The 24,401-nt window shown below is 54.9% G+C and overlaps 3 protein-coding genes across 3 annotated transcripts; 1 reads left to right on the top strand and 2 right to left on the bottom strand.

The window, feature by feature from the left end:
• Positions 1 to 1,352: 1,352 nt before the first annotated feature.
• Positions 1,353 to 3,656, bottom strand: NCLIV_049600 (30S ribosomal protein S8P, related; the record flags this gene model as incomplete). Its single annotated transcript, XM_003884512.1, has 3 exons — positions 1,353 to 1,512; positions 1,901 to 2,133; positions 3,534 to 3,656. 3 exons carry the CDS (start codon positions 3,654 to 3,656, stop codon positions 1,353 to 1,355), a joined length of 516 nt encoding a protein of 171 aa, XP_003884561.1.
• Positions 3,657 to 5,601: 1,945 nt separating this feature from the next.
• NCLIV_049590 (putative aminotransferase) lies at positions 5,602 to 10,685 on the bottom strand (the record flags this gene model as incomplete). Its single annotated transcript, XM_003884511.1, has 10 exons — positions 5,602 to 5,736; positions 5,922 to 6,002; positions 6,541 to 6,624; positions 7,038 to 7,151; positions 7,979 to 8,094; positions 8,246 to 8,333; positions 8,857 to 8,946; positions 9,424 to 9,553; positions 9,815 to 9,891; positions 10,422 to 10,685. 10 exons carry the CDS (start codon positions 10,683 to 10,685, stop codon positions 5,602 to 5,604), a joined length of 1,179 nt encoding a protein of 392 aa, XP_003884560.1.
• Positions 10,686 to 14,631: 3,946 nt separating this feature from the next.
• NCLIV_049580 (putative ATPase, AAA family domain-containing protein) lies at positions 14,632 to 23,148 on the top strand (the record flags this gene model as incomplete). Its single annotated transcript, XM_003884510.1, has 2 exons — positions 14,632 to 18,262; positions 19,016 to 23,148. The coding sequence occupies 2 exons, from the start codon at positions 14,632 to 14,634 to the stop codon at positions 23,146 to 23,148; spliced, it is 7,764 nt and encodes a 2,587-aa protein (XP_003884559.1).
• Positions 23,149 to 24,401: the final 1,253 nt, after the last annotated feature.

Here is a 24,401-nt window from a genome sequence, read left to right as displayed (position 1 = left end):
AAATCCGGTTTCCATCTCGGTCACTGTTTTGTTACGGGTGAGAACTTGTGAAAGCTGGTTCGGGTCCGTTCCCCCTTATGTGCATACAAATCATGGTTACAGTTTTTGTGTTTAAATTGTCTCTGGCTGAGAACTGCTCGCAAGAGATGGCCACTGTAGTTAGCTTTTAGGCAAATTTCGTTTCCCGTAGAGAAACAATCTGCAGTGATTACCAGGCCTCACCGTTGTCCGCTCGTAATTCTTCATTGCCGACGTGGTACTCCGTTCTGGCGACTGCGGCATCGATAAAGTAAGATCATGAGCATGCGGTAACGATATGTTGCGTGATGTGTAGTGTTTGTAAATGTTGCACTTCATGCTTCAGGGAGGGCGTTTTTTTCAGGAAGCGTAAACAGACGGAGACTTCTGCATTGGAGGGATCCTAGTCAACCGCTGTGGTTCGATTCGGGTTGTTTGTGGACGATGTTTGTAAGGGCAACGTCCTTGAGATCGTGTTTTTTAGTAAAAGTTTTGAGGTTATGAATTCATTGTGATTTTGCAGTAGAGGCGCAGTTCATACTGTAGATGAAACTGATGTCTCACCCCCCGCGAAAGTAGTCAGCATGCCACACTCCAACTTCCGTGACTTTAAGCGTTTTCTTCATAGGCATCCGCCGATTTGTTGTTCTCAATCTACATTAACTTGTCTGCTCACGGTGACGCCAGTACGTCCGGGAAGCCACTTTGTCCGGGACGTTCTCCTCAACGACATGCAAAGCTAACATTGGTGGCCTTTCATTGGCGACTGAACTACTTCGCGGTGCATTCCGGCGGTGGCTGTGACTACAAAGGCGTATCGAGTCATTCCGTGCGGCACGCATCGGCATCCCAAGGACAGCACTTGTGAGCAGGACAATCCGTTGCTTAGCTCGAAACATATCGCAACCAAGCAATATCCAGGCCTGTCCGCCCCCAGCTCTTTCCTGTGTGCAACGAACCATGTTTCGCGGAGTTCCGAACAGTACGTCTACGCAGCAAAGGCAGCCCACAGCGACTGAGCAACGGTTTCGTCCCAAAATTTCTAGGTAGTCCAGGATGCACAGGTGCGAAGTTTTGTGACTAGATTGTGTCTTGTTTGTCACGGGCGTTGTTCGAGTCGGGCACACTTCCTGTCTCCTGCCCCATAGAAAATCGGTGGGATACAGAAATACAGCACCTCACTCTCCGACGACACTGGAATCTGAAGGAAGGCAACGCGGTGTTCGCCGGGCGGCCGGCTGCTTCCCCTCTTGTTACATCGTTCACGCCACGCACACAAAAAGTTCACACGGTCTCGCTACCCTGGTAGACACGATTTACGACAATTTGCTTTCTTAGAAAAAGTAACCCAAGATCTTCCCCCCGGTGTGCTTGCGACGTGCCTCCTCGTGGTCCATGATGCCGTACGCAGTCGTCAGCACCAAGTGACCGAACTGTCGGGACGGGAGCAAGTTAGAGCAGAACTGCTCGATCTTGTCGACTTTGATATCGAATCTGCGAAACAAAAAAAAACACACACGCCGTCGTAGACAGGATGTATCCGGGGAGATCCTCCACATGAGCTACCAAGAACAACACTTCACAAGAAATACCACCACCAAACCGGGACACCACCGGACCCGAACTTGGCCTACAAACACATGTTATTGAGAGTCAACGGACTGCCGCCACAGACTGCTTCCTGGGATTCCGAACGCTACACGAGTACTCTTCACGGCCAGAGTCGACACGCCCCCAATTAGGCACGAAAACGCAGTGTCAGCCTGGATATATATTTATGCGACCCTGCGTACCCCGCTGCGCGATCTCTACGTACTTGCTTAAGTGGACCACACAGCGTAGTCTTGTCTTGAACCCAATAGCAACTCGCCTGGAGGCTTACCTGGGGGAGATAACACCACACTTGTTGATTCTGCCAAGGAGCTCGATGACGATTTTGCCCGCGCGGTGATCATCCACGATTTCGAAGTCGCCGATGTATCCTCTCCTCTGCATGCACTGCAGGAACTTGATGATGACCTTAGACGATGGACGGATGAGAACCTGCCTGCGTCCCCGCTTCTCAGCGTTGACGAGGGTTTTCAGGCAATCTGCTAGAACATTCATGCGCACCATCTGCCACAGGGACACCACACCGAAACACACACATCGGAAACGAACATTGAGTTCCGAAATCGCCCATTTTCTGTCCTGTGGGCGTACGACGTACTCAGTCCGCCCGGCAGATACCTTGCCACCCTGTAAACTTCTAGGAGTCGCGGAGGCACACCGGAGGAATGACGTGCAAAATCGAAAGACCGTTGCACATCCAGCCTTCTCTGACGGTGGCTATACGATGTTTTTGCTCCGTCAACGGACGCAGACGGCCTGTGCATGGAGCCTCTGCGTAAATACCTCGGATGTGAAAACACGTCCGCGGTGAGCATTGTCATGGAGAAAAAGCAAACGCGCATGGCTGTTAGACATATCCAGTCAGGCATCGATACGTGTGGGGGCCATACAAAAAAGCACATGAACTATCACCACAATCACAGTCAACAGAAGAGCGGAAGGCTGCATGTGCGCCCACCGCTTTTCCCTCCGTTTCTTTCTCCCCTCTCGGTTTCACCTTCTTTGCTGACTTCATCCATACAGCTCCGCAGACATGTCGTAAAAATTCGAGAAAACGTGGAAAGTATAATTTTTGGAAGCAGGACAACGCACAGTGTGAGAGGAGGGATTTTTGCTGTTCTCTGTGGGGAGAATCGGGTTGCCTCCGCGTCTCCCTCTGCGGGCGCTCTACTCGCAGAGAAAGAGGAATATCGCCGGAGGCGGCGCAGAAAACGGTTCACAACCATGAAACTGGCAACAGAAGAAAGAAGGACCACCGCATGCTGCTATATTTTTCAACTCTGAGAACCCCACTAGAGGTCGCACGCCCTGGCAGTCGAGGACTGCATCGGCCGGAAACCTCTGCCGTCCGGAAATTCCAGGTTGATCTGCCTTACCTTGGCCACACGAAAGAAGGAGGGGAAACAAGAAAGAGGAGAAGCAGATAAACAGCAGATGCCAGTGCCCGTTTCCACAGAAAACGTGATCCCAGCAGTCGTCTTTCACGGCGCGACGTGGTCCTTTCTCGTCGGCACACAGCGTCATCTTCCCCGCCGCCGACCCTTTCGCAGGTCAGCTGCCTCTCTCGCCACATGCGCGTCATTTTCTGCATGCCTGCTACACTGCTCATCCTACTGAGGCGTGTGAGAGTGACACGATACCCAATGAAATGGTCTGGTTAGCATGCAGTTTCACTTGCAGCACATGCTGTTGAACGGGGAAAGAAACTTCTCATAGGCTTGTAAGTTCTATGGATGCCAAAGCAAAGATGAAAAACTGGCGGGTTTCTGATCCTGCCTGACACACGAGAGGCGGGAGGGGGGAGAGACGGTCTGTACATAGAACGGTATTTCTGTCACGCCAACTGGATTTTCCCCCAAATTTTTGAGCACAGCACACTACGAAACGGGAGTACTTGTGCCTACCTTTTTATGTGCCGCTTTTGAAGAGACACCAGGTTTCTGAGACCTGCGGAAGTGTTTGGGAATTGATATGGCAGTGGCACGGGGCAACACATTCTCGTCCCAGTCCCGTGCGGCCGCCCCCATGCTGCACTCTCTTTCCTGGATTTCCTAAGCGTGTCACATTTGCCTACACATGTCTTTCAGGTTGTTTATGTTGAAGCAGGAGATCCATGAGACAACGCTTACGCTTTCTCCGGCACGTGTTAAGAAGTCGACATTAGCTACGGGTGACTTCTCCCCGAGAGGACCGGCCGTGGTGCACAGGCAACGGCCAGAACCGCGAGCAGTCTGTTGTCATCAACATGTGGCTTCTGAATGGGCCAAGTGATGCGAGAAGATGAACAATCACATAATGACAAAACGCAAATCCTTGCAATGCCTAGAGGAGCACAAGGGAAAATGGTAGAGCGATTGCGGAAGCGGTAGACACTCGTTGGAGAGACACGGTTCGTAGACAAAAACGCAGCGCCCGAGACCTTGGAGCCCGAAAAAAAATGCACCCCTTGGTAGTTCGCAAATTCCATTCCGTCTCTGTGAAGCATGAAGCTAGAACCAGTGACTGGAGAATTCTGACGATGGTGAGAATGACCATGATGTATTCTGTGGGCTGAAGTCTCGTTTGGTGAGGCGGACCGAGGGTGGTTGTGTGTAGAAAAACGATGGACTGTCTACTCGATCAGCGAGTCTACTTACCCGCGAGGGTCCAGCCTCTGGATCGACAGCAAAAAACTGCTTCTTGCGGCCAAACGGAAGGCTTCTACAAAGCAGTATTGCCAGCTCCTGGCTACAGAGATTTTCGACCTGGATACTGGACACGTTTGTTGAGCATCAAGCGTTGTTTGAACCGCTACTGCTGGGACTGTATATTATGTACTTAGGGTAGTACTATCAAGCCTCATCTTCCAAATCCGCTTCTTCTTACAACCAATGTCTTCCTATAGAAAAGCTGCAAGCGTGGGTCACAGCTTACAGTTTCCTCCACAAACGACGGACACAAAGGAGCTGCATGCGAAGGGGGGTTAAGCTACAGCAGATGTTTTACGGTGTCCTTTCTTCCATCAGAGGTGCAGAGACTCTCTCTTCCCCAGTCTCCAAGTGGAAAAAAATAGCTCCTGACTTTAGCGAGTCACCGTGGTTTTTCCGTTCATTGAATCTCGATTCTGCTTTGCGAAATCACAAGGTCGTTCTTGACCCTACTACAGAGTTTCGGGAGTACTGTAAAAGTGTCACCGTCATTCGACAGACGATCACGACGTAGACGCTCACTGAGAAGTCTCCTTCCTTGCGGATACATGTCAAAACATATCGTCGTACATCGGAGCGGATTTCCAGAACAGCGTCCTTTCAGGTTTTTGCTGGGGGCTGTGCCGACGGTGATATGATGCGCTCCGCAGCAGTTCGGGTACAGCGCCCTGTGGAAGAACGTATTCTGGCTTCTCTTGCGTCTCCCTTTTTATTCTGTTCATTGTCACCAATCATGCCCCTTTTGTTTTCCTCTCCTCTGCCATTCAGTGAGGAAAATACCGCGCCGCTGAGCGCTCGACCAGGGAGCAAACGAAATTCACACGCGTATCCGCACCTCCCATCTCGGTGCTCTTCGGCTCTCCACAATGGACAAAAAGGAAGCTAGACCATGTATTGTTATTATCACATTATAAATAGGTATTGTCTGTGTACAAATGATCCGCGATCCAGAACTGTATAACTCAACTCGAATGAACGGACAGTGAAGAAATGTGTCACATTCGCACAAACGATACACCAGGCAACATAAGCACAGCACTGAAAATGCACCACAGATGTCGTCACATAAAACTTTCCAGTCCTTTCGTTTTAGTGCTGCATAGTTACGCGTCGATGAATACATGCATGCGCTTATCAACACACATAGCTCCATTCGCATCCGCTTATTTAGCAGTCTGTGGTCATGCTCATACCGCAAAGTGCGGCTGAATAATGAAGCAATGAGAGCCGAAGAGCCATATTCTCGAAGAGCCAAGGATTTCTTCTTTTTCCAGTACATTTCTTCTTATGCCTCTGCAGTCGCCGGTTGGCCTTGCTTCCTCATGAGAACGTTCAGAGCATCAGCAATGCGCTTCACGCCTATCTCAATGTCGTCCTCACAATAGTACGAGAAGGAAAGGCGAATGTAGCCATCAAAACCCTGAAAGGGAAAAACATATACTGTGTGGCATGGGCAAATATGTACCGCGAATCTGAAAAGGACTTGGGTTTTCGTTTATTTACGTGAATCTGTCTCTCCACAAAAATGCATGCATACCGTGTGTTGTCCCCGACTGAAGCCGACAGTGTGAGACAAAACAGCAATTGTGGCCGTTAGGCGTATACCTTTCCGAAAGACGTCCCGGGCAGGAAGGAGACTTTGTGGTTCTTGTTTGCTTCCTCCAGAAGGTCAAGCGACTTGATTCCCTGTTTGATGAAAAGAAAAAGGGGACGCAGAGACATTGTCGAGTGGCGAAATGGACCCGCATAGTCCCCCAGGATGACGCCCCATCACTGAAACATCCACACAGTGCGTCGCCGACTGTCCCCGCCCAAAGGAACAAGTGAGACATGTTTCTTTTTCACGTTGTTTGCTCTTCTCTGTTAAAAAGAAAACTCAAGGCTGTGAACGAGACGATGAAAACCTCTGAGAAGGAAGAGACAGTCCAGTTACAGTGGTATCCACAAGTGGAGTTCTCCGGCAGCTTGGCATAGAAAACGTATCGACGTTTCCCGAACGGAACAAGAGCGTAATGCACATGCTGTCTGAACGCGTGCCTTCTAGACCCGTAGACTTACAACGCTGCAAAGAAAATTGCAAGTGAAGTATATGTAGATCCAAGTGTACACACCGGCGGGCAAGGAGATGTTCCTCATGTGTAGACGACGGGAAGATGCCGAGGACGCCGGTAAGAGAGACACGATAGAAGAACGCGAGGCTTGTGTGGCGCACCCTCAAACTTACTTGTGGGAGTTTCACAATCAAGAAATATCCGCCAATGGGTTCCTCGAACGATGCCTCTTTGGGCATGTATTTGCGGATGGAGGCCTGAGAGGAAGAAACAGACCGAGAGATGCCATAGCAATTTTTAGTCAAGGTGTCCTGTCCCGTTGAAACTGACAAAGACACAGGAGGAAAACGAATCTGTCCAAATGGAAATTCCAGGACAATTCCCTTTGAACGCATGCTGTAACTGCTTGAGAACTCACGCTCAGGCAACCATGCAATTGCATCCGCATCAACGACCTGGTAACTGGATCTCGACGACAGAGCAAGGAGCTGACGGTTATTTGGCGCATACACGTATTTTTGATGGACGCAGGCATCCATGTCCACGCACACAAGCACGACAAAACGGAAGTCCACGTGTACGAAACGATTTCGCTTGCTCGAACGGAGGTAGGGCGACAAGTCAGTGCAGGCATGTCAGGTGCCGCCGTCTGTCTTGCGTTGCGACGAACCCTGAGGCGTTCGCATCTTCCAAAGAGAGCCCGACGAGTGGCCACGATGTTTTCTTTCAGGATGCCCATGTCAATGGTTTTCTGGACGATGCCGCATATCACTGGGTTCAGGCACTGAAGAAACTCAGACGCAGCATAAAAAAACGATTGAATGAATGCCAAGCCTCAGGTCGTAGAAAACACGTAGCGAGGAGTGTCGACCCATCTTGGGCAAATCCATTCGCGATATCCGTCCTAACCGCCTGGACAGTCTCTCTTTGCCCACGCATACGCACATTTTCTGTACCACTCAATGCTACCCATAAACATCTCCGTTGGTCTAGACGGGTGCATTTATTTGTCTAACCGCCGCAGGAGCACCTGTGTGAACACTCAACAACACAAGCAGGTGAGTGCCCGTGTTTTGCAAACTTACGCCTCCAGAGTCGATCAGCCCACAAGCCAGGATAGGCTTTAGCAGTGAGGGGTGCGCCTGAAGCAAGCAGGGACCGTGACCATTTAGCCATGCCAATACATACCGATATTCATGCGTGTATCTGGGTAGATATGCACATGTTTCAACGTTTGAGCACTTGTAGCTACATGTGAGATGCCTTCGAGGAGCGCTCCACGGGTTTGGCGCACACAGCGGATTGTATCTACAACACGAGAGTGATTATACTAATAGACGCGCGAGAAGACAATTACAAATGTATCCACTTCACTCACGGCTTTGAGCTGAGCGGAGGTGCTTCAGAAAGCTTCTCGCAGCCATGAACTCCCCGCGAAGAGAAGTTCTAACTACGCATTAGCATGCAAATATATCCATATGCATAAATGTTTATATACGCATTTGAATTCTCCACCGCTTTCCATGAATACGCGTGCCAATCCACGTTTTCGCATGTGCGGCAAAACCGGCAAGCGTTTTTTCCTGGCGCGAAGTCGTCGCAGCAAGTCACCTGGAGCCATCCTAGCCGAAGGGCCGGAGCGAGAATCTTGCTGAAGGATCCAATGGAGATAACGCAGTGTTCATCTTTGTGGTCAAAGGCGGCAAAGGGAGGGGGGATGTCGACGCCTACGAAAAAACAAACGAAGAAAATGAGAAACAGTGCAGAGAAAAAGATGCGAAGCGAGACAGGAAAGAAAGGACACAGAAGAGGCTGCTCAGCCTTCTGTTTGCCGATGTGCAGCGAGAGAAGAAACCGATGAGCTGGACGAAGACATACCCTCGAAACACAGGAGTTGGTACACCTCGTCGGCGACGATTTTAAAGTTATGCTTCACTGCCAAGTCCACAATTCGCTTTCTTTTCTCCTGCAGAGAACAAAGAACACACACCCTGACACATGTAGTCGGTGAGGCATGCGTAGAGGCACAGCTTTCTTGCTGTCACACCGTCACGCTGCAGGCACTGAACGAGGGAGAGAGGGCGAGAGAGCGTAGAGATGAACTTTCGCGTATTTCTCTCTCCTGAGTGGGGCTGTGAGAAACCTCGCTGAATTTGGCTTTTCTCCCACTCCGCATTTTCAACTCGGGATGGAGACGAGGTGGACGCGAGACAAACACCTACATATGTATGTATGTATGTATGTATGTATGTATGTATGTATGTATGCATATATATATATATATATATATATATGTCAAAGTTCGGAACTACATCAAGTACATACAGCTGCACACACACACAGGAACGCATACATGTATGTAGTGTTTTTGGAATGGCGACACAGAAGTCGACTGCGGTTCATGACTGAGCAACTTAGGTATGTGTCTGGGCTGCTGCTGCGCTCCTGGGATCGAAGAGGGAAAAAACACGGGTGGAATGGAGACGTACCGCGGATGTCGTTCGGCCTGTGGGATTGTGAGCCACGGGAATGGTGTAGAACAGTTTCGGCTTATATTTGAGCAACATTTCCTCGAAAGCCTGGCGAAGCGAGGGCATGGTACATCACACAAAGCAAAAACTCGAGGGGCAAAGGGCGACACCAAAGAGTGGATAGAACTTAATAAGGTGCCTGTGCCGGTACATTCCTAGATTTATCAACGTATGAACACCTATGCATATAAATGCATACATATGAATATGAATATGTGTGTACGTGCGTGTATATGGATCCGTACAATAACTAGGGTCTATCAACTGCTTCCCGAATGTTTATTCAACGAGTTCCATTCCTTTCGGACTGCCGTTTCGTCGGCGGTCCTGAATTCTGAGGTGACGGTCCGATACAAGTACATGTATGGCCATGTAAAAGAGCGCTTATACGCCTAAGACAGGATGGTTTCATCTCGACGCAGACACTGTTGCTTTCTCGGCTGTGGAACCTTGTCGACCGGAATTGTTTGCTGGAACGCGCGTCGTCTTCTCGCTGGCATTTCCAGCTGCGAAACAAGAACGCACCTCGATGTTCACGCCATCTTCGTCCAGGGGAATCTCGACGGGATTGAGGTCATAGTCCCTGAAGGTCGGGTAGGCCAGGAAGTACGTCGGGTTCTCGGTAAACACGACGTCTCCTCCTTGGGTGTACACCCTGCAAAAGAGCCGACTCGGGGCGAAGCGGGAATGGAGCAGTCCGCCGTGCAGTGACATGCAAAAACTGTGTGCAGATGGAGAGATGAAGGCAGCAAACACGGGTGTCTGACACGTGCGTCTTGCGCGGAAAGAAACCGAGACACGGACAAAATCCAGAGAGAACCTTGGAGGACGAAAGGACATCCGCCGTGAGGGAAGAACGACGAGGGGAGAAGAGATACAGCGTACACAGAAAGAGATTCGCAAGCGCATGGCTCACTTGCAGATCAGGTCGAGGCCACCCGAGGAGCCATTCACAGCCATCAGGTCATCCGCGCTCACGCTGAATCCGTACTCCTGCAGAAAGCAAGAGCGTACACGAGAGATGGAAAGCAGAAATCATCACGGAAAGGAAGACTACAGGCGCGCAAAACCGAAAGAAGGTACCGCGGAAAACCAGGAAATGAGACACCGAAACCAGGAATGAGGCGACACTCCGGACGCAGGAAACGGGAGGCGGCGGGACCGCTTCTCGCTTTCCCTGTCGTCTTTTTTCTTTCCTGTTTTTCTCCCGCTTTCCTTCTCTCTTCCGTCCATCAGTGCCTTCCGTCCTTTCTGTCCCGCTCTCCGTTCTCTCTCGGCCTTTCTCCCGTCGTCGTTTCCATCTTCGCTGGTTCCCTTTTTCGTGTGTTCTCATTTTCGATGTGCTCCATCGACAGCCACCGAGACCCAGTGCTTTTCGGAGCGTGCATCTTCTTTTGACGCGTCACACGCTCTGCCGACTCCCGTCCGGTTTCGTGCAGACCTTTCTTTCTGCTGCCTGGAAGCTGAAAAGCCTGTCCAAGGCGTTGACCTGTCCACGGGCTATCGCTTGACCCTCGCCTTACCTTGCTCAAGAAGGCCGCGAGACTCTCTCGAAACTCGAGGAACCCCTCCGGCACGCCGTACATGAAAAACTCAGGATCATCTTCGGCCATTTTCGCTGCAGTTGCCTTCCGGAGGCCTTCAACTGGGAGCTCGAGAGGCGCGGGGTAACCCAGGCGCAGATTCACTTGCTCCGAGGCGGGCGGCCCTTTTGTTTGCATGTAACGAATCTTCTTGCGAGTAGCGATCTCGCCTGCATCTTCTCCATTGCGATTATCACCCTGCATCTTGAAGCTCGTGAGCGAAAGCTGCGAAACACCCAAAGGCTCGGTGTCGGGGTTCGAACAGCGCGGCGCCTGCAGAGGAGCCGCCGCACCCTCGGCAGTTTGCTGGCGAGCCGCACAAGTGACCCCTCCCCAGCACAGACTGTGGGCTCGTTGAGCGAGGCAGGAATCTCGGCGCGCCAAAGAAGCGTCGAAAAGAAAAAGAACGAACTGAGAGACTCACGCGGGATAGCAGGAGACGAGACAGGAAGACTTCAAGCAGAAAGAGACTTCAGCTGCTCGGATCGTTCGTTCCTTTTATCGCGCGAGCGCACGAGACACGTTTTCGAGACAGGAAAAGTGCACCCCGGAGAGGGGGAAATAACGGTATCCCGCCGAGGAAGACGCGCGAATAGCCCGATTTTCTTCGCGGTGAGAAGCACTTTTTTCTGGGGGTACGCGCTAGAAATGAGTGGAGCGAGACGGAGCAGGATTCTGCTCGGGTACCGCGCGCTAGGTAGCAACGGGAGAGAGAGACAACGCGGCAGAGATCACCGTGGGGGATATGGACTCATAATGCGAACCCAGAGTAAAGCGGCGCTGAGCTACCCCGGGACGCGTCGTTTCTTGCATCCAGTTCTCGTCTTCCATTGGCGTCTATGCGAAGCAACGGCGAGGAGAAAAGTCGAGACGGACCTCGAGGGAGAGCTTTTGGCGTCCTTTTCCCGTCAGGCTTTCTCTTTGCTCGTCTCCTCTCGATTTCGCACCTGTCTGGTGCTACCCATGTACACGTCGCCGCCGGCTCCCGACCCGGCCCCGTCTCTTCCGGATGTTTTGTGTGGCCCAGGTCACTTGTTTGGTGGTTTGTTCAACACGTTTTTCCTCGAGGGAGGGGTAAAGCTGCAGCTGAATCGGCGCGAAAACCTCTCCAAAGGCCACTCCAGGATGAAGTCTTACAGGAAAAAGTCGCGCGAAACCAAAACAAAAACATCTAGAGCGGCAGAGAGGGCCGAACTACGTCCTCCCCAGTCGCCAGAACAGAGATGAACCTTCGTCACTTTCGTCTTTTCTCCACGCTGAAGGACTCGAAGGAATGGAAAGCTGGAAGAAGACTGTGCGACGAAATCTGGGGGGCGAGTGCGAGAGAAGACCCGAGAGGCGGTCGAGGCTGGGGCACCGTAGTCGGTACGGCGCGTCCCTCCTTCACTCCCACCTACACTTTGAATCTGTCCATGTGTCCACACCCTTTTCTATATCTGCAGACCTGACACCTTGTCGGTTTTTTGCCTTTTCCGGCGGGAGCATACCCCTTTCCTGGCCTCGTTCTCACACAGACCGGCACAAGGGGTGTCTTTTCGCCGTCCCGATCCCCTGGGCACTGAATGAACTCGCGGCACTCATCGTTGACAGGTAGCCCTGTCGGTCCCTGGCTGCTTTTTCTCATCCCAGCTAACAAAGCACCAGGCACAGACACGTTGATTCTCCCCATAGTGGAAGAACACGGCAAAGAAAACACACAGAGAAGGCAGAGAGAGAACCGGAACAAGGACGGAGACGGGATGAATGGTAAGCAGAGCGAGACACGACCAGGGGTGATTCTTCGCTTGCTGTGTGTGTCGCGAGTATCGCTGCAGATGGTAAGTTGTGTCTCTCCGACTCTCCTGCATCAAAAAAGAGATCTGAGTCTGGGAGTCCCCATTCAAAACGAAGCACCGAGAGGTTTCGGTCGACCCCTCCCCCCGAGAGGAATGAAGGGGAATCTTGTCTTGTTCTTACTGTCACTTCACATGCCTTCTACACACGTTAGAACAAGCTTCTTGCTTCAGAAAGGCCTCCTACAGCCGGATTTGCATTTTCCTCTTCTGTCCTTCGAAATCGAACCGATTTCCCCTGAAAGAGAACATTTCGCATCTCTCTCTCGGAGAGGGGAAAAGAAGAAGTGTTTGCAAACCAACGTACTGACCGAGAAGGGGAAGACAAGGTGACAGGAAAGGGAGGCAGGAAAACGGGAACGGGGGTGGACACGAAGCAAGTACACGGGAGCTGGAAGGATTTTCTGCTTTGGGCCGACAGAGCACTGATTCTCTCGGGTGAAAAGAAACAGAAGGCACTTCCCTCTCTCGCCGTGGGGGATTAACTGTCTCCTGCCTCGAGTGGGAGATCCAGAGTGAGACACCACACTTTGACAGGAAATTCCTTTGTTCTCGGGTCGTCCCGTGCCCGCAGTTCGTCTTCCGAGACCTGCCAGCTTCCCGTGTCTTTAACGAGATCAACGGCCTCGATTTGTCAAGAGAAATGTGCTTGAAAAAAACCCAGCAATAGCGGTTAAACTGTAGAAGAGTCGAGTACGGAATACACGGATCGGATTCTTGTTGGCGTCTTGAGAGTGCAGGCGTTTCTTCCAGTCGTTTTTTTCATGACCGACAAAGAAGAACTGCCCAGAGCTATGAGTGGCATCAGTCTGCCTTCCCTCGCGTTGCGAGACTGGAGTCAGAACCCTACGTCCATCCCTTGTCAAAGCACACACACACACGCATTTAGTATATCCTTGTGCATGTATTCCTTTTTTCCATTCGCCACGATCGGCGTTTCCTGCTGGACTCCCCTCTCTTCGCTGCTCATTGGGACTCGCGTTGCGTCTCTCCCATCAGTTTTCTCTGTGCTGGTCGGCTCGGGCGGCCTTTGCCGGAGGTGAGTGGTGCACAAGGAGAACAAGTTTCCGTTTTTTGCGTTTCCGTAGTCACAAGCTTTCGCGGTAACAGACTCCTTCGACTTCTCGAGAAGGCATACGTTTCTTCGATAGGTCTGGGGCCGGAATCCTTCCCGTTAGTGAGAGAACAACGGAGAGAGCAGAATCCCTTGAACGCGGCTTGCATCCCCAAAGAGCCCCCGGTGTTTGTCGGGTTCTGTTACGTTGGTAAAACCTGGGACTATCACATTCAGAGAATACTGTCACACCGGAAGCGCCTCACAGGTTCACTCGACCCGAGTGAACCTGTGAGGCTGTCTCGCGCGAGGGTGCGGAGCCAAGGACACAGGGAACGGGGAACCTCCCCCCTTTCTTTACGGAGAATTCCCTAGCCGTTTCCCCGCTTGTAGGCAAAACAGTCCCGTTTGCCTCTCCAGATGCAGTCTGTTTTCGCAATCGAATTAGAAGAGTGCATGCGCGCTCTCACCGTCCGTGCCTTGGCTACCTACAGAAGATCCTCTGGCGAGTCTCGCGCGTGTTCATCTCTCGTCTCCCACACTTTTGTCCTGTTTTTTCGTGAGGTTCCACTCTTCCTCTTCCGTTTCCTCACTCAGAACTGCCCCTTCACTCCACTGGAAACCCTCAAACGCTTCGTTTTTCCAGTCCAACGTCCAAACTCTTCTCGGGAAAGAAACGAGCTAGACCCGCGAGCGGCGAGCTCGCGGAACGGCGCGTTGCCCCGCGAATCCCCGAGGTTTGAGAGGCCGGTGTTCGATTTTTCGCCCCCTCACCTTCCGTTCATTAAGTCTCTGTTTTGAGTGGAGGCACTAAAACTTCGCGCGGTGGGTTCTTTCTGGCTACAGTGCGCGTTTTTCTCGCCGCGGCGGCACCACTGCGCCACCTCGCCCTCCCCCGCCGTTTTCGGTGTCTTTTTGCCTCGCGGATGAGAGAGGCAGAGACCTCGGCTGACGCCTCTTTCTGCAACCTCTTTTTCTCGCGCGTTTTGAGTCTCCTTCCTCAGCGGAGTTGTACGCGGCTCTTTTCGCGGTTCCTCCGGTCTGAGCCTGTCCTTTTTTCCTTCCAAACGATGACTCTAGCTCTCGGGCCACGGCTCGCCGACAGGCTCCTCGACTCGCCGGTGACTCCTCGCCGGCTGTGCCCAGATGCGTCCGGAAAGGCGCGTATCTTTTGGCGTCATCTTCTGCCTTCCGGTGACTCGCCTGACCGCGGCGCGTAAAATGGGACCGATGCTGTGGAGCACATCTCTGGAGACACCCAACGATGCGCGACGAGCAGACGCGCGCTTCCGTCTTTCTTCCGCCGTCCTGGCTCGACGAAGAAGGTCGACTCTGCTACTCCGCACACGTCCTAGAAAGCATTCCAGAGGAATCTGAGCCGCCGTCCTCGAGGACTTCCCGCTACGGCAGCTTCCACCGCGACACGGAGGCTCCGCGGCGACCGGGAAGGGGAGACAGTCTCTTCTCTCCAGAGACAGGAGAGGGCGATGTGTCCCTCTTCGCCGATAGTGACTCGCACGAAAGCGCAGCCTCTCCCCTGGAAGAGGGGCGAGGAGACGGCCCCGCCCCCGGAGCTCCTCTACACCTAGAGAGCAAGAGAGCCGACGCAGGAGTTCTGCCGCCTGGAGAGGTCTTTTCTCCCGATGTCGCATGCGCCCGACACGTAGACGGAGACAGGGGGAAACGGGCGGGGGATGGCCCGCAGAGACAGGAGCAACTCGACCACAAGGGACCTGATGCCGGCGCTGGAGAAGGCTACGGTCTTGTGTTCCGGGAATCCGGCCGCGCCCCGAGCCTCGAGGGCGCGGCGCCTCTGCACACTGAACCATCAGAAGATCCACGCAAACAGAGAGAGACGGGAAGCTTCGCCGAAGGCGAGGCTGGTTCCGAAGTGGGCGACACTCGAGAACTCTCTATCTGCTCTCCCCCGGAACAGCCTGAAGTTCCCCCGCCGAGACAGGCCTCTTCCGGCCAAGACGCACCATGCTGCGGGGAGAAGGCCAGCTGTTTTGTCCGACAGAACTCTCCTCTCCAGTCTTACGGCGAGGCACCGAACGGAGAGGTTTCGTTTCCCCACACGTCGCACGGCAGTCTCCACGTTCCTGCGCCGCATGATGCATCGAACGCGGCGCGGGTGCGGGCGTCCTCAGTCCAGGAACAGTCTGCGCTTTCTCGGCCTTTCACCCAAGCAGAGCCGCGGCGGCCTCTCTCAGCTCCGCCTCCTCGTCCGTCGTCACTTGATTCCCGTGGCGCGGCTCTTGTGTCTCCTGAGAGAGAAGAAAGAACCTTCTCTCCCGAATCCACAGGGTCTCCTCTCTGTGCTGCAGCCAGGTACGCCGACGCCCGCACAGACAAACCACGCGCTGTACGCATGCCTTCAGCTCTGGGAGATGACGAGAGAGACGGAACAGGAAAGCCAGGGGCTAAGAGAGAGAAAGAGAAGTGGAGAGCGGAAGAGATAGCTGAGGAAGCGCCGTTTGAGAACGCGATAGACGAGAAGCGAAACGGCCGGCACCGCGTAGGCTTGTCGGGATCGTCTTCTGGGAACCATGGCACGTTGCCTTCCTCGGCGCTTCCGTTTCCGCTGTGGGCCGCACTCCGTTTCGGCAGTCTCTCTTTCTTCCTCGACTTCCGAGACGTCATCGCGCTCTCTGCGGCCTCGTTTCCGCTTCGGCTGCTTCTCTGCGGCTCGCAGCCGTGTGCGTCGCCTCACGCGCTTTTGGCGTTCGGAGAAGGCGAGGGAGGAGACACTGCCGAGGAGAAAAAAGGGAGGGTCTTCCAGAGTTTGTTCTCTTCGGACGCCCCAGGCGCGCGAGACGCTTCTCCCCAAGTCGCCAGGCAGGGCGCAGACACCCGAGAGTCGGAGAAAGGTCGACGGACCCCAGCCCCGGGACAGAGAAGGCACGGACAGGCAGAGAGGAGGCGCGGGAAGGAAAGAGGTGCGTTGAGAAAAGACACCCTCGAAGTGGAAGAAGAGATGAAGAGCGAGTGGTCCCGCTTCAACGCCCTTGCTCAGAGAAGAAAAACGGACACGAGCGGAGAGAAGACGGAACGGAGAGCGAGAGAATGTGCAGCGCTTCCGGCGGGGGTCTTCAGCCACATTCGCGTGACGACTGCGTGGGCTGCGCTGGACGAGGAATTTGTGCGGGAACTTTTCCGTCGCGCGACGCGCCTCTCGGTTCTTGAAATCTCGATTCGCAGGGATTGCCTTTCGGCCCTTCTTCAACGAGGATCGCCTGTGCCGGCGCGCACCTCTCCTTTCGTCCCAGCTGCCTCCTCGGGCTGTTCCCATTCCCCTTGCTGTCGCCAGTCGTGTTCCGGTCCGTCTGCGGCCGTGCAACGCCGCTTGATGCTTTGCCTGGAGCGCGCCGTCTCAGCGTTTGTCCTCAACTGCGAAACGCTCGAGTCTTTTGCCCTCCACGTTGAAGGCGAAGACGCAGGCTCTCCGTTCTTTTTCTCTCCGACCTCGCGAGTGAACTGGGCTTCTCCAACGCCGTCTCCACGCTCTCGTTTCCACCCTGCATCGGCTTCCCCGTCGTCTGTATCATCTTCTTTCTCTCGTTTCGGGTGTTCTTCCCTGGGTTTTGAGCCGCGGCTTGGGGAGCTCTGGGAGGCCCCGACCGCGCAGTCTGTGGACCATTTGTTTCCTCGCCTGCGGCGTTTCTCGTCGAGAGGGACGTTCGGGCTGTTGATTCTGCTCTCCAGCTGTCTACACGCGTGGATCCAAAGCGAGGGTTTCTCTTCTCGGCCCACGCCAGGACAGGAGCTGCGAGGCGCGGGAGAGCAGCAGAGGGGGACAGAAGGGAGGAAAGGCCGCGATAGAGAAGGCGGCGGAGACGCCCGCGTGTCCTTCTCGGGACTCTTTAGGTCTTGGGCGTTCGCGAAGGACAGGAAACGCTGCAGGGAGAAGGGGGTGGGAGTGCAGCAGAGAACCGCGGACCGAGCCCCGGCAGCGGAGGCGAACGAGCATTTCAAGAGGTCCGCTCCCACTCTGACACACCTGGAGATTTCCGATCGGTCCTCGTGGTTCGACCTCTCGCTTCTTCTTCCTTTCCTCTCATCTCTTGCGCAGCCGGCCTGTGAGGGCGACGAACGTCGACCCCTTTCTGCCGCCGCGTCTGCTTCCGTTTCGTCCCTTGCCTCTGCGGAGACAGGAGAACGACGCGAGGCGCGACTGGCGGGGCTCGAGTTAGCGCTGGCGTTTCTGCGAGAGCAAACGGCGAAGTTTCTCCACTTTTTGGGTTCTTTGATTCGGGCGTCGCATGCGTCTCTGCATGCGTTGACTCTCGATTTCGCCCCCCCACTTCTCTTTCAGAGACTTCGAAGCTGTTCACCTTCGGCCGAACCCGCTTCGTCGCCGCCGGCTTCCCCGGCACAGAGCCGGAAGACGCATGCACAGGGAGACACCGCGGCGGTCGGAAACGTTTTCCCTTCCTTCGAGAACTGCGGACCTCTCTCAGGACTGCTTCTTCTTTCAGACCGACTCTTCTCGAGCCTCGTCCGCTCCGATTTGCCGCCGCTTTTCGGCAGTGACCAAGCACGCGTCCTGTCTTCTGGTCAAGGAAGGAGCCGGAAAGACGAGAAAGGAAGAGAGACCGACCTCGTGCAACCGAGAGGAGAAAGGGAAGAGACGGAGGGTCAAAAGGGTCAGACGCCGAGGAGGCATTCAAACGACAGAGAATTCCATGGGTCAGAAGAGCCGTTTCCCGATGGCAGCGAATGTGAAGAGCGCGAGAGAGATGCTTCTTACTTCGGTGCCTATCTCTTTTTGTTGAGTCTTATTCTTCCCTCCTTTTCTGCCGTCTCGCCTCCCTCTACGTCTTTCTCGTTCCCTTACCTCGTCTGTCTTTCTCTGTCCGATGCGATAGCGACAGGAAAGGCCCTCCGCCGCTCCTGTGCACTCTCTCAGAACTCCCTCGCAGCGTCGCCTGCTTCACCTTCCTCTGTCCTGCCGTCTGCTACGCCTTCGCTTCCTCATTGTCTCCTCTCTTTCCACCAGTGCGACGAAGCGCTTGGACGGGGCCAGGCGGCAACGAAGGAAGCGATAGAACGTGGAAGCGAAGAGTGGCAGAAGAAGTTCCCTGTCCTCGAGGAAGTCGCCTTCAGCTCGCCGTTCTGCCTCTTCGATCTCGAAAACTCGGAAAGGGTTTTCCAGAACTCGCAAACCCCAATCAACAGAGAACGCCACTCTACAGCGCCTTCATCTGACACTCGATCCTCACTGCAGACTTCCTCTTCCTCTCCTTCCTCTTCCTCTCCTTCCTCTTGCCGTCCCTGTTCTTCATTTTTTTCCCTAGAGTTTCTGTGTGGAGTGTTGAAGCGTTGGATGGGAGGAGCGAAGAGCCCGGACCAACATACGAGGCACGGCGCAACCCGCAGGAAACGCCGAGTGTCTTGTTTTTCTCTTCTTCTTCTTGACTCCTTCACCGATCTGTCGTCTTGCGCAGTCCAGCAGTTTCTTCAACTGGTGGCGCCTTCTCTCTGTCACCTGATTCTGCGATTTCCGCCTTCCCGACCCGTTCCCCTCCTCGTTCCTCGAGAAGATATCTGTCTGCCCTCGTCACCTCTTTCTCCGTCGTCTGTCTCTCCTTCCTCTCCTTCCTCTCCTTCCTCTTCTTCTTTTTCGCGTTGGTCGTCTGCCTGTTTAGCGAGCCGGCAACATGACCTGGGGCAGGGAGAACACACCGTGTGCGCAGAGAGGAGAGGAGAGAAGAGAGGATGCGGGGCGTCTCCTGGGAGCTCGACCGCAGCGCAAAGCGGGAGGAGCGGTGGCCTCGCGAAGCATGCACAGTCGTCTCACTTTGCGTTTATGAGGCTCCGTTCGCTTCAAATCGTCGACTTCAATCCCCTCCTTCACCTGCTTCTCTCGGAGGCCGCGTTTGCGTGGCGAAACGAGATTTCACACGTCCCTTCTCGCTCGCCGTCTTCTCCCTCGCCTCACACGCAGCCTCCTGCTCCGTCCTCACTGGCGTTGAGTCTCGTGTGGGAGGGCGAAGGCGTAGAGGAGTGGAAAGGGGAGGAGGAAGAGGAAAATGAGACAGGAGAGAGCGACCGAGAGGACGATTCTTGTGTGTGGAGTAGCGCCTCGTCCTCTCGTGCATCTGCCTCTCGCGCCCGTGGCCGACTCCCCACAGCCCGCCAAGGAGAGAAAGAAGGCGAGGCGAAGAACTGGGAATACACAGAGGGGTTGCAGGAGTACCTAGATGTGTGTGACACACTGCGAAGACACAGACGGTTCGGTGCAGAGCTTATTCACGCGTTTCTCTCGAAACTGCCTCGCTTCTCTCTCGTTCTCCCGCCCTCGGGAGTACAGGCAGCTCGGACTCTCGCCCTTCTCTTCTCGCCGTCCACGTCTTCTCTGTTCTCCTCCGAGGTCGCTCGACGCCGAGCCATGGGCCTCGTGTTGCCGTTCTTTATGAATCCGGCGCTTTTCCCGCTGGCGGAGAAGCCGGGAAATCCATGTCTTTCCGCCTCCTCCCTGCGAGCTGTGGAAGGAGCTCGAGACTTCCCCGCGTTCGCTTCGAGCCCCAGAGAGCCTCCTCACGAGGCCTGTGCTGTCTCCACTGTCTCCGCTGTCTCCTGCGCCCTCTCGGCTTCTCGGCCTTTGCCGGACCCGGCACCGCGTCTCGGAAGAAAGAGTGAAGAAGGCCTTTCCTTCTCCGTTTCGCCTCCAGAACTGGATCGGTTCGTGGGGATCCTCAAGCTGCTGACGGCCACCGCGTTGCTCGAACACGGCTTCCTCTTTCCTCTAGAGTCTCCCGACTTTTTCCTCGAAAGAGAACGGAGGGTGCGCCTTCGAGGCACGAGAGACGAGAAAGATGGCGGGAAGGCGCCCCGCGAGAAGAGAAGAGGGCTCTGGGACTTCCTCTCTGCTCTCTCAACCTTCCCGTCCTCGTCTTCGATGCCGGCTACACGGGGACTCCGGAAGGACGAGCGAGCCTCAACCCGAGACGCGCCTTGCCCACGCACTCCCGCACGTTCTCTCTCTTCTCCACAGCCACGGAGACAGAGACGGAGCGTCCTGTGGTCTGCTCTCTGGCCTCGGGATCTAGAGGAGCCTACGCCATCTGCGCGGAAGCGCGAACGGAGAGCCTCCGCGAGGCATCGTCTCGGCAGCGCGTCACCCTGCGGAGACGAGACTGCGGGGAAGGAGGGCGCGGAGACGCGAGAGGCGCGCGAGGAGACAGACAGCCAGGACGACTCGTCAAGCTGGACGGAGAGAGAAGATGCGTCTCCGTCGAACTGTGACGCTCCCATTTCCAGATGGCCAGGTGCGCCGTCGCTCCTCTCCAGTGGGGAACACCCGTCTTGTGCGTCGCGGTCGTATGAGCGGGGGGAGAGAAGAAAAGTGTCGGGGTTCAGTGAACCAGAACAGCGGCAGTCAGCTCGTTTGCCTTCTCGGCTTCGATCGAACGTGTCCACTCACGCAGTCCATACCGCGTCTTCTTCAGCGACGTGGGCGCGACGGTTTGTCGTTCCCTTTTGCTTTTCTTCCTCGTCGTCTTCCCCGTTTTCTGGGGGGGTGTATGGAGAGGCGCGGAACGCGCGCAGAGGAGTGAGAACCGGGGACCGTCGAAGACTCGCTCGAGGCCTGTCGCGCGATGTGGAGTGCATGCGGCAGTTCAAGAAGCAAGAAATCGGACTGAAGCCGACGGAAGCCTCGCTCCGCTTTTTGCACCAGCAACTGAACGGGCTGGGCTGGGAGGGCCCGCGGCGCCTCCCTGATCCCGCCGCGGGAGAGACGCGCGGCACACAGGGAGAGAAAAGTGGAGACAAGAGCGGACTGGGACAAAGAGAGAAAGGCGCAGCGCTCGGACCACAGAGCGTCGCTGGCCCCCCAGTGAGGAGAAAGACGCTGCTCGAGCAACGCCTCGAAAAGGCAGAGCTGCTGCTCTGGCGAGAGCAGGGAGAAGAACGCGCGAAAGGAGAAGACGGACGGACAGGAGAAGGAAGAAAAGGAGAAGGAATAACAGGAGAAGGAAGAGAAGAGGAAGGGCGCTCCCGAGGGAAGAAGGGATGTGAACGCCGCACTGTTCAGTCGTATTCTGTGTCTTCTGATGGAAGAATTCCAGTTTTCGCGAAAGGGAGAACGAACCTGCCCCGCCATTTCCGCTACGTGGACCGCGTCGTCTCGTCTCTCTCGGGAGTCTTCTCAGACGTCCGGCGTTCAGCCTCGAGCTTCTTTCGCCAAAGCGAGGCCGGCGAGGGCGATCAGGAACGCGGGCAAAATCCGACAGAAGAGAGAGAAGCCAGTGAAATCCACGATGGGGAACCGCGACCGGATGCTGGTCGGTTCGTGAGCAAGTGGAAGTCCTTCTTTGTTTTCTCTGGAAGAAAAGACGGGGAAGAACGAACTCTTCGAACTCGGGAAACGGTTCGACCGAAGCCTGGAAAGGTGCCTGTGAAGAAACGAGGGCGTTTGCTGAACCATGTGCACCCCTACAGCTGCATCGAGACTCTGGAGCTTCTCTTCATTCCTCCTGCTTCGCGGTCCACTGCCATGCCTTCGAGCTCTGGTTCTTGTCTTTCTTGTTCACTTTCTTCCCTTTCTTGTTTTTCGTGTGTGTCTTGTTCGTGTTGTTCTTCGTCTCGCTCGTCTCTCGCTTCTGACCGGGAAGCGACGCGAGCTCTCTGCCGTCGTTTGTTTGCGTCGCACAGTCCCTATCGGACGGCACTGATTCAAATCTTCCGGTTTACGCTTCCGCGACTTCGGCTGTTTCGCCTCGCGTTCGCTTCCCACCGCCCCCACCCTTCTTCCGTTCCGGTCTTCCTGCCGCAAAAGGTGCGCGCTGGAGACCCAACCTTCAGCAACAGAAGCAGGCTCTTTGTCTCCTGTTCGAGCTCTCGCTCTCCGCCGTGTCTCTGTGGCGAGGAAGAGTCGCGGCGTCTGATGCGCGCTGAGAGAGACAGAACAGACGAGAGCCGCTTTCGGTCCCTGTTTCGGGCGCTGGGATTTGACGACGAAACCGGTGGAAAAAGTCGAGATGAAGCGTGCCTCGAGCTGCCGGCCACCCTTCGGGAGTTTGAGCCGGTGTCCCCTTGTCTCCGAGACGCGCCGGACGGCGCGTTTGGTTCAGCTTGTCTCTTTCTCCTTGACGTTCGCCCAGGCGGGCGAGACGGACGGATTTCCCCTCGCGCTCCAGCGCCTCTTCTCTTCTCCGTCACCTCTCTCGCGTGCTTCGCCCGCATGTCTTCCTCTGCTCTGTGCCGCGCTGCGTCTCTGGAGGAGGCGCCTCCGTCTCCGTCGTCTGTCCCCGAATCAGCTTCTACCCTGCCGACTTCCTCTCCTCGCCTGCTCTCCGCTTCTTCGGAGTCTTCCTGGAGCTCGCCCCGTTCCGCGCACTCCTCTCCGCGCCTCCTGCGTCTCTCTTCTTCGGCGTCTTTCCACCGTCTCGGGCGCCTGCCTGCCTCGGTATCTCTCGCCTACTTGGCGGTTGCCCCCGACCTGATTTCCTCAGCGATCGCGCGCTCCTCGCTGCTGCCTCGCCTCCTTTTCCCTCTCTTGCGGCGCGCGTCGTCCCTCTTCGCCGCATGCCAGCAAATCGAGAGGAACTACGCGCACTTTCTCCCCGCGCCTGTGCAGCTGCCCGAAGCCCCCACCAGGATGGCCGGTGAAGTGAGGACCGCCGTTCTCGCTGCCGTCGACGTTGTGCTCGAGGAGATCGAATTGCTACCCCCGCGAGAAGAAGAGGCGCGCAGGCGTGGGGAGGCAGCCTCTGAGGAGGGAGACCGGAGCGGGGAGACGCACCGCGCGAAAACGGTGGAGAGGACAGGCAGGTGAAAGGTGTGCATGAGGGAAGAAAGAAACGACGAGAAAAAAGAGGGGAAAAATGACGCGGGATTTGCGTTTGGGGTGAAGAGGACAGGAGCATTGGCGGGAGAGGGGGAGAGACAGTGAGAGGCAGGAGAGAAACCGAGCCTTTGGAGGACGATCTCGGGCAATGAAGAAGAACAACAGACGGCTGTGAGGGGCTGTGGAGGGACAAAACGAACAAAGAAGGCTCGACTCACAGGGCAAAGTGTCGATGCGCGGGAATGTGTGCGGGGGCCAGGCTCGCCCCACGTCTACGAGTCCCACAGCCAGGATCTCGACTTTTTCCTCGTGAACAACCACGCAGGTTTTTGGTTCGTCTCGCTCCCGCGGCAGATCCAGAGCTCCCTCGAGGGCGCCGTTGGGTGCGTGTGTGACGAGCTGCCTGTTTTAGGGAATGGCGGAATGCTTTTGTTCAGCCCTGCGCTCTCTTTGACGGGAAGCAGTCTGCGCTGGTGCATGTTTCAAACTGTGCTCTCGTGTCTCTGCTTTTTCCTCTCCCTGGGGAGAAAAGGTGCACGGTTTTTTTCGCCTGCGCCCACAGGCGTTTCTCGAGGGTCTTCGAAGGAAAGAGTTTTCGGCGATATCTCTCACCCGTTTTGCCTCTCTCCACGAACGCGGCTGAGCTTCTGCCCCTCTCGCCAAACTCGGCACGATCCGTTCGTCCTTTTTCTCGAACGGAAGGGATGCTCTCGTGCGCCAGGACACCGAGAGAGAAGCTTCATCGGCCACACCGTCGACGCGGCGACCTTTCGCACCGACTGTGCCTCGGTTTTCCCGCTCGTCCGTGCTTAGGTTTCCTGAAAGCAAGGAGTGCCGAGCCTGTTCTCCAGCTCGCTCTCCAGTGCACATATCTCTCTATCTATGCGTCAAGAGATACACTTGCACGCATGTTCGCGTACATATATATATATATATATATATATATATCTTTATAGATATATAGATATATTTATAGATATGTATTTGTGGGAGAGAGCTAACCTGTGTTTGCATGCAACGCGCCAAGAAAAGGGAAAGTGACAGGCACGTTGATCGGTGTAAGGTTGCTGACCTTGCCGAAGTTCCCGAGCGCAGTGCAGTCCACGGGAGCAACGCGCATTTTGTAACCATCCGCATATGCACACAAAAACTGTAGGCTTGCATATGCAGTAATATATATATATATATATATATATATATATATATATATAGGCAAACAGACAAAATTCGGATACTTACGT

The sequence above is a fragment of the Neospora caninum genome, chromosome X, assembly GCF_000208865.1.
Source record: "Neospora caninum Liverpool complete genome, chromosome X".
Classification (NCBI taxonomy): domain Eukaryota; phylum Apicomplexa; class Conoidasida; order Eucoccidiorida; family Sarcocystidae; genus Neospora; species Neospora caninum.
The sequence above is the reverse complement of the archived record's forward strand: the minus strand, read 5'-3'. Positions and strand labels throughout refer to the sequence as shown.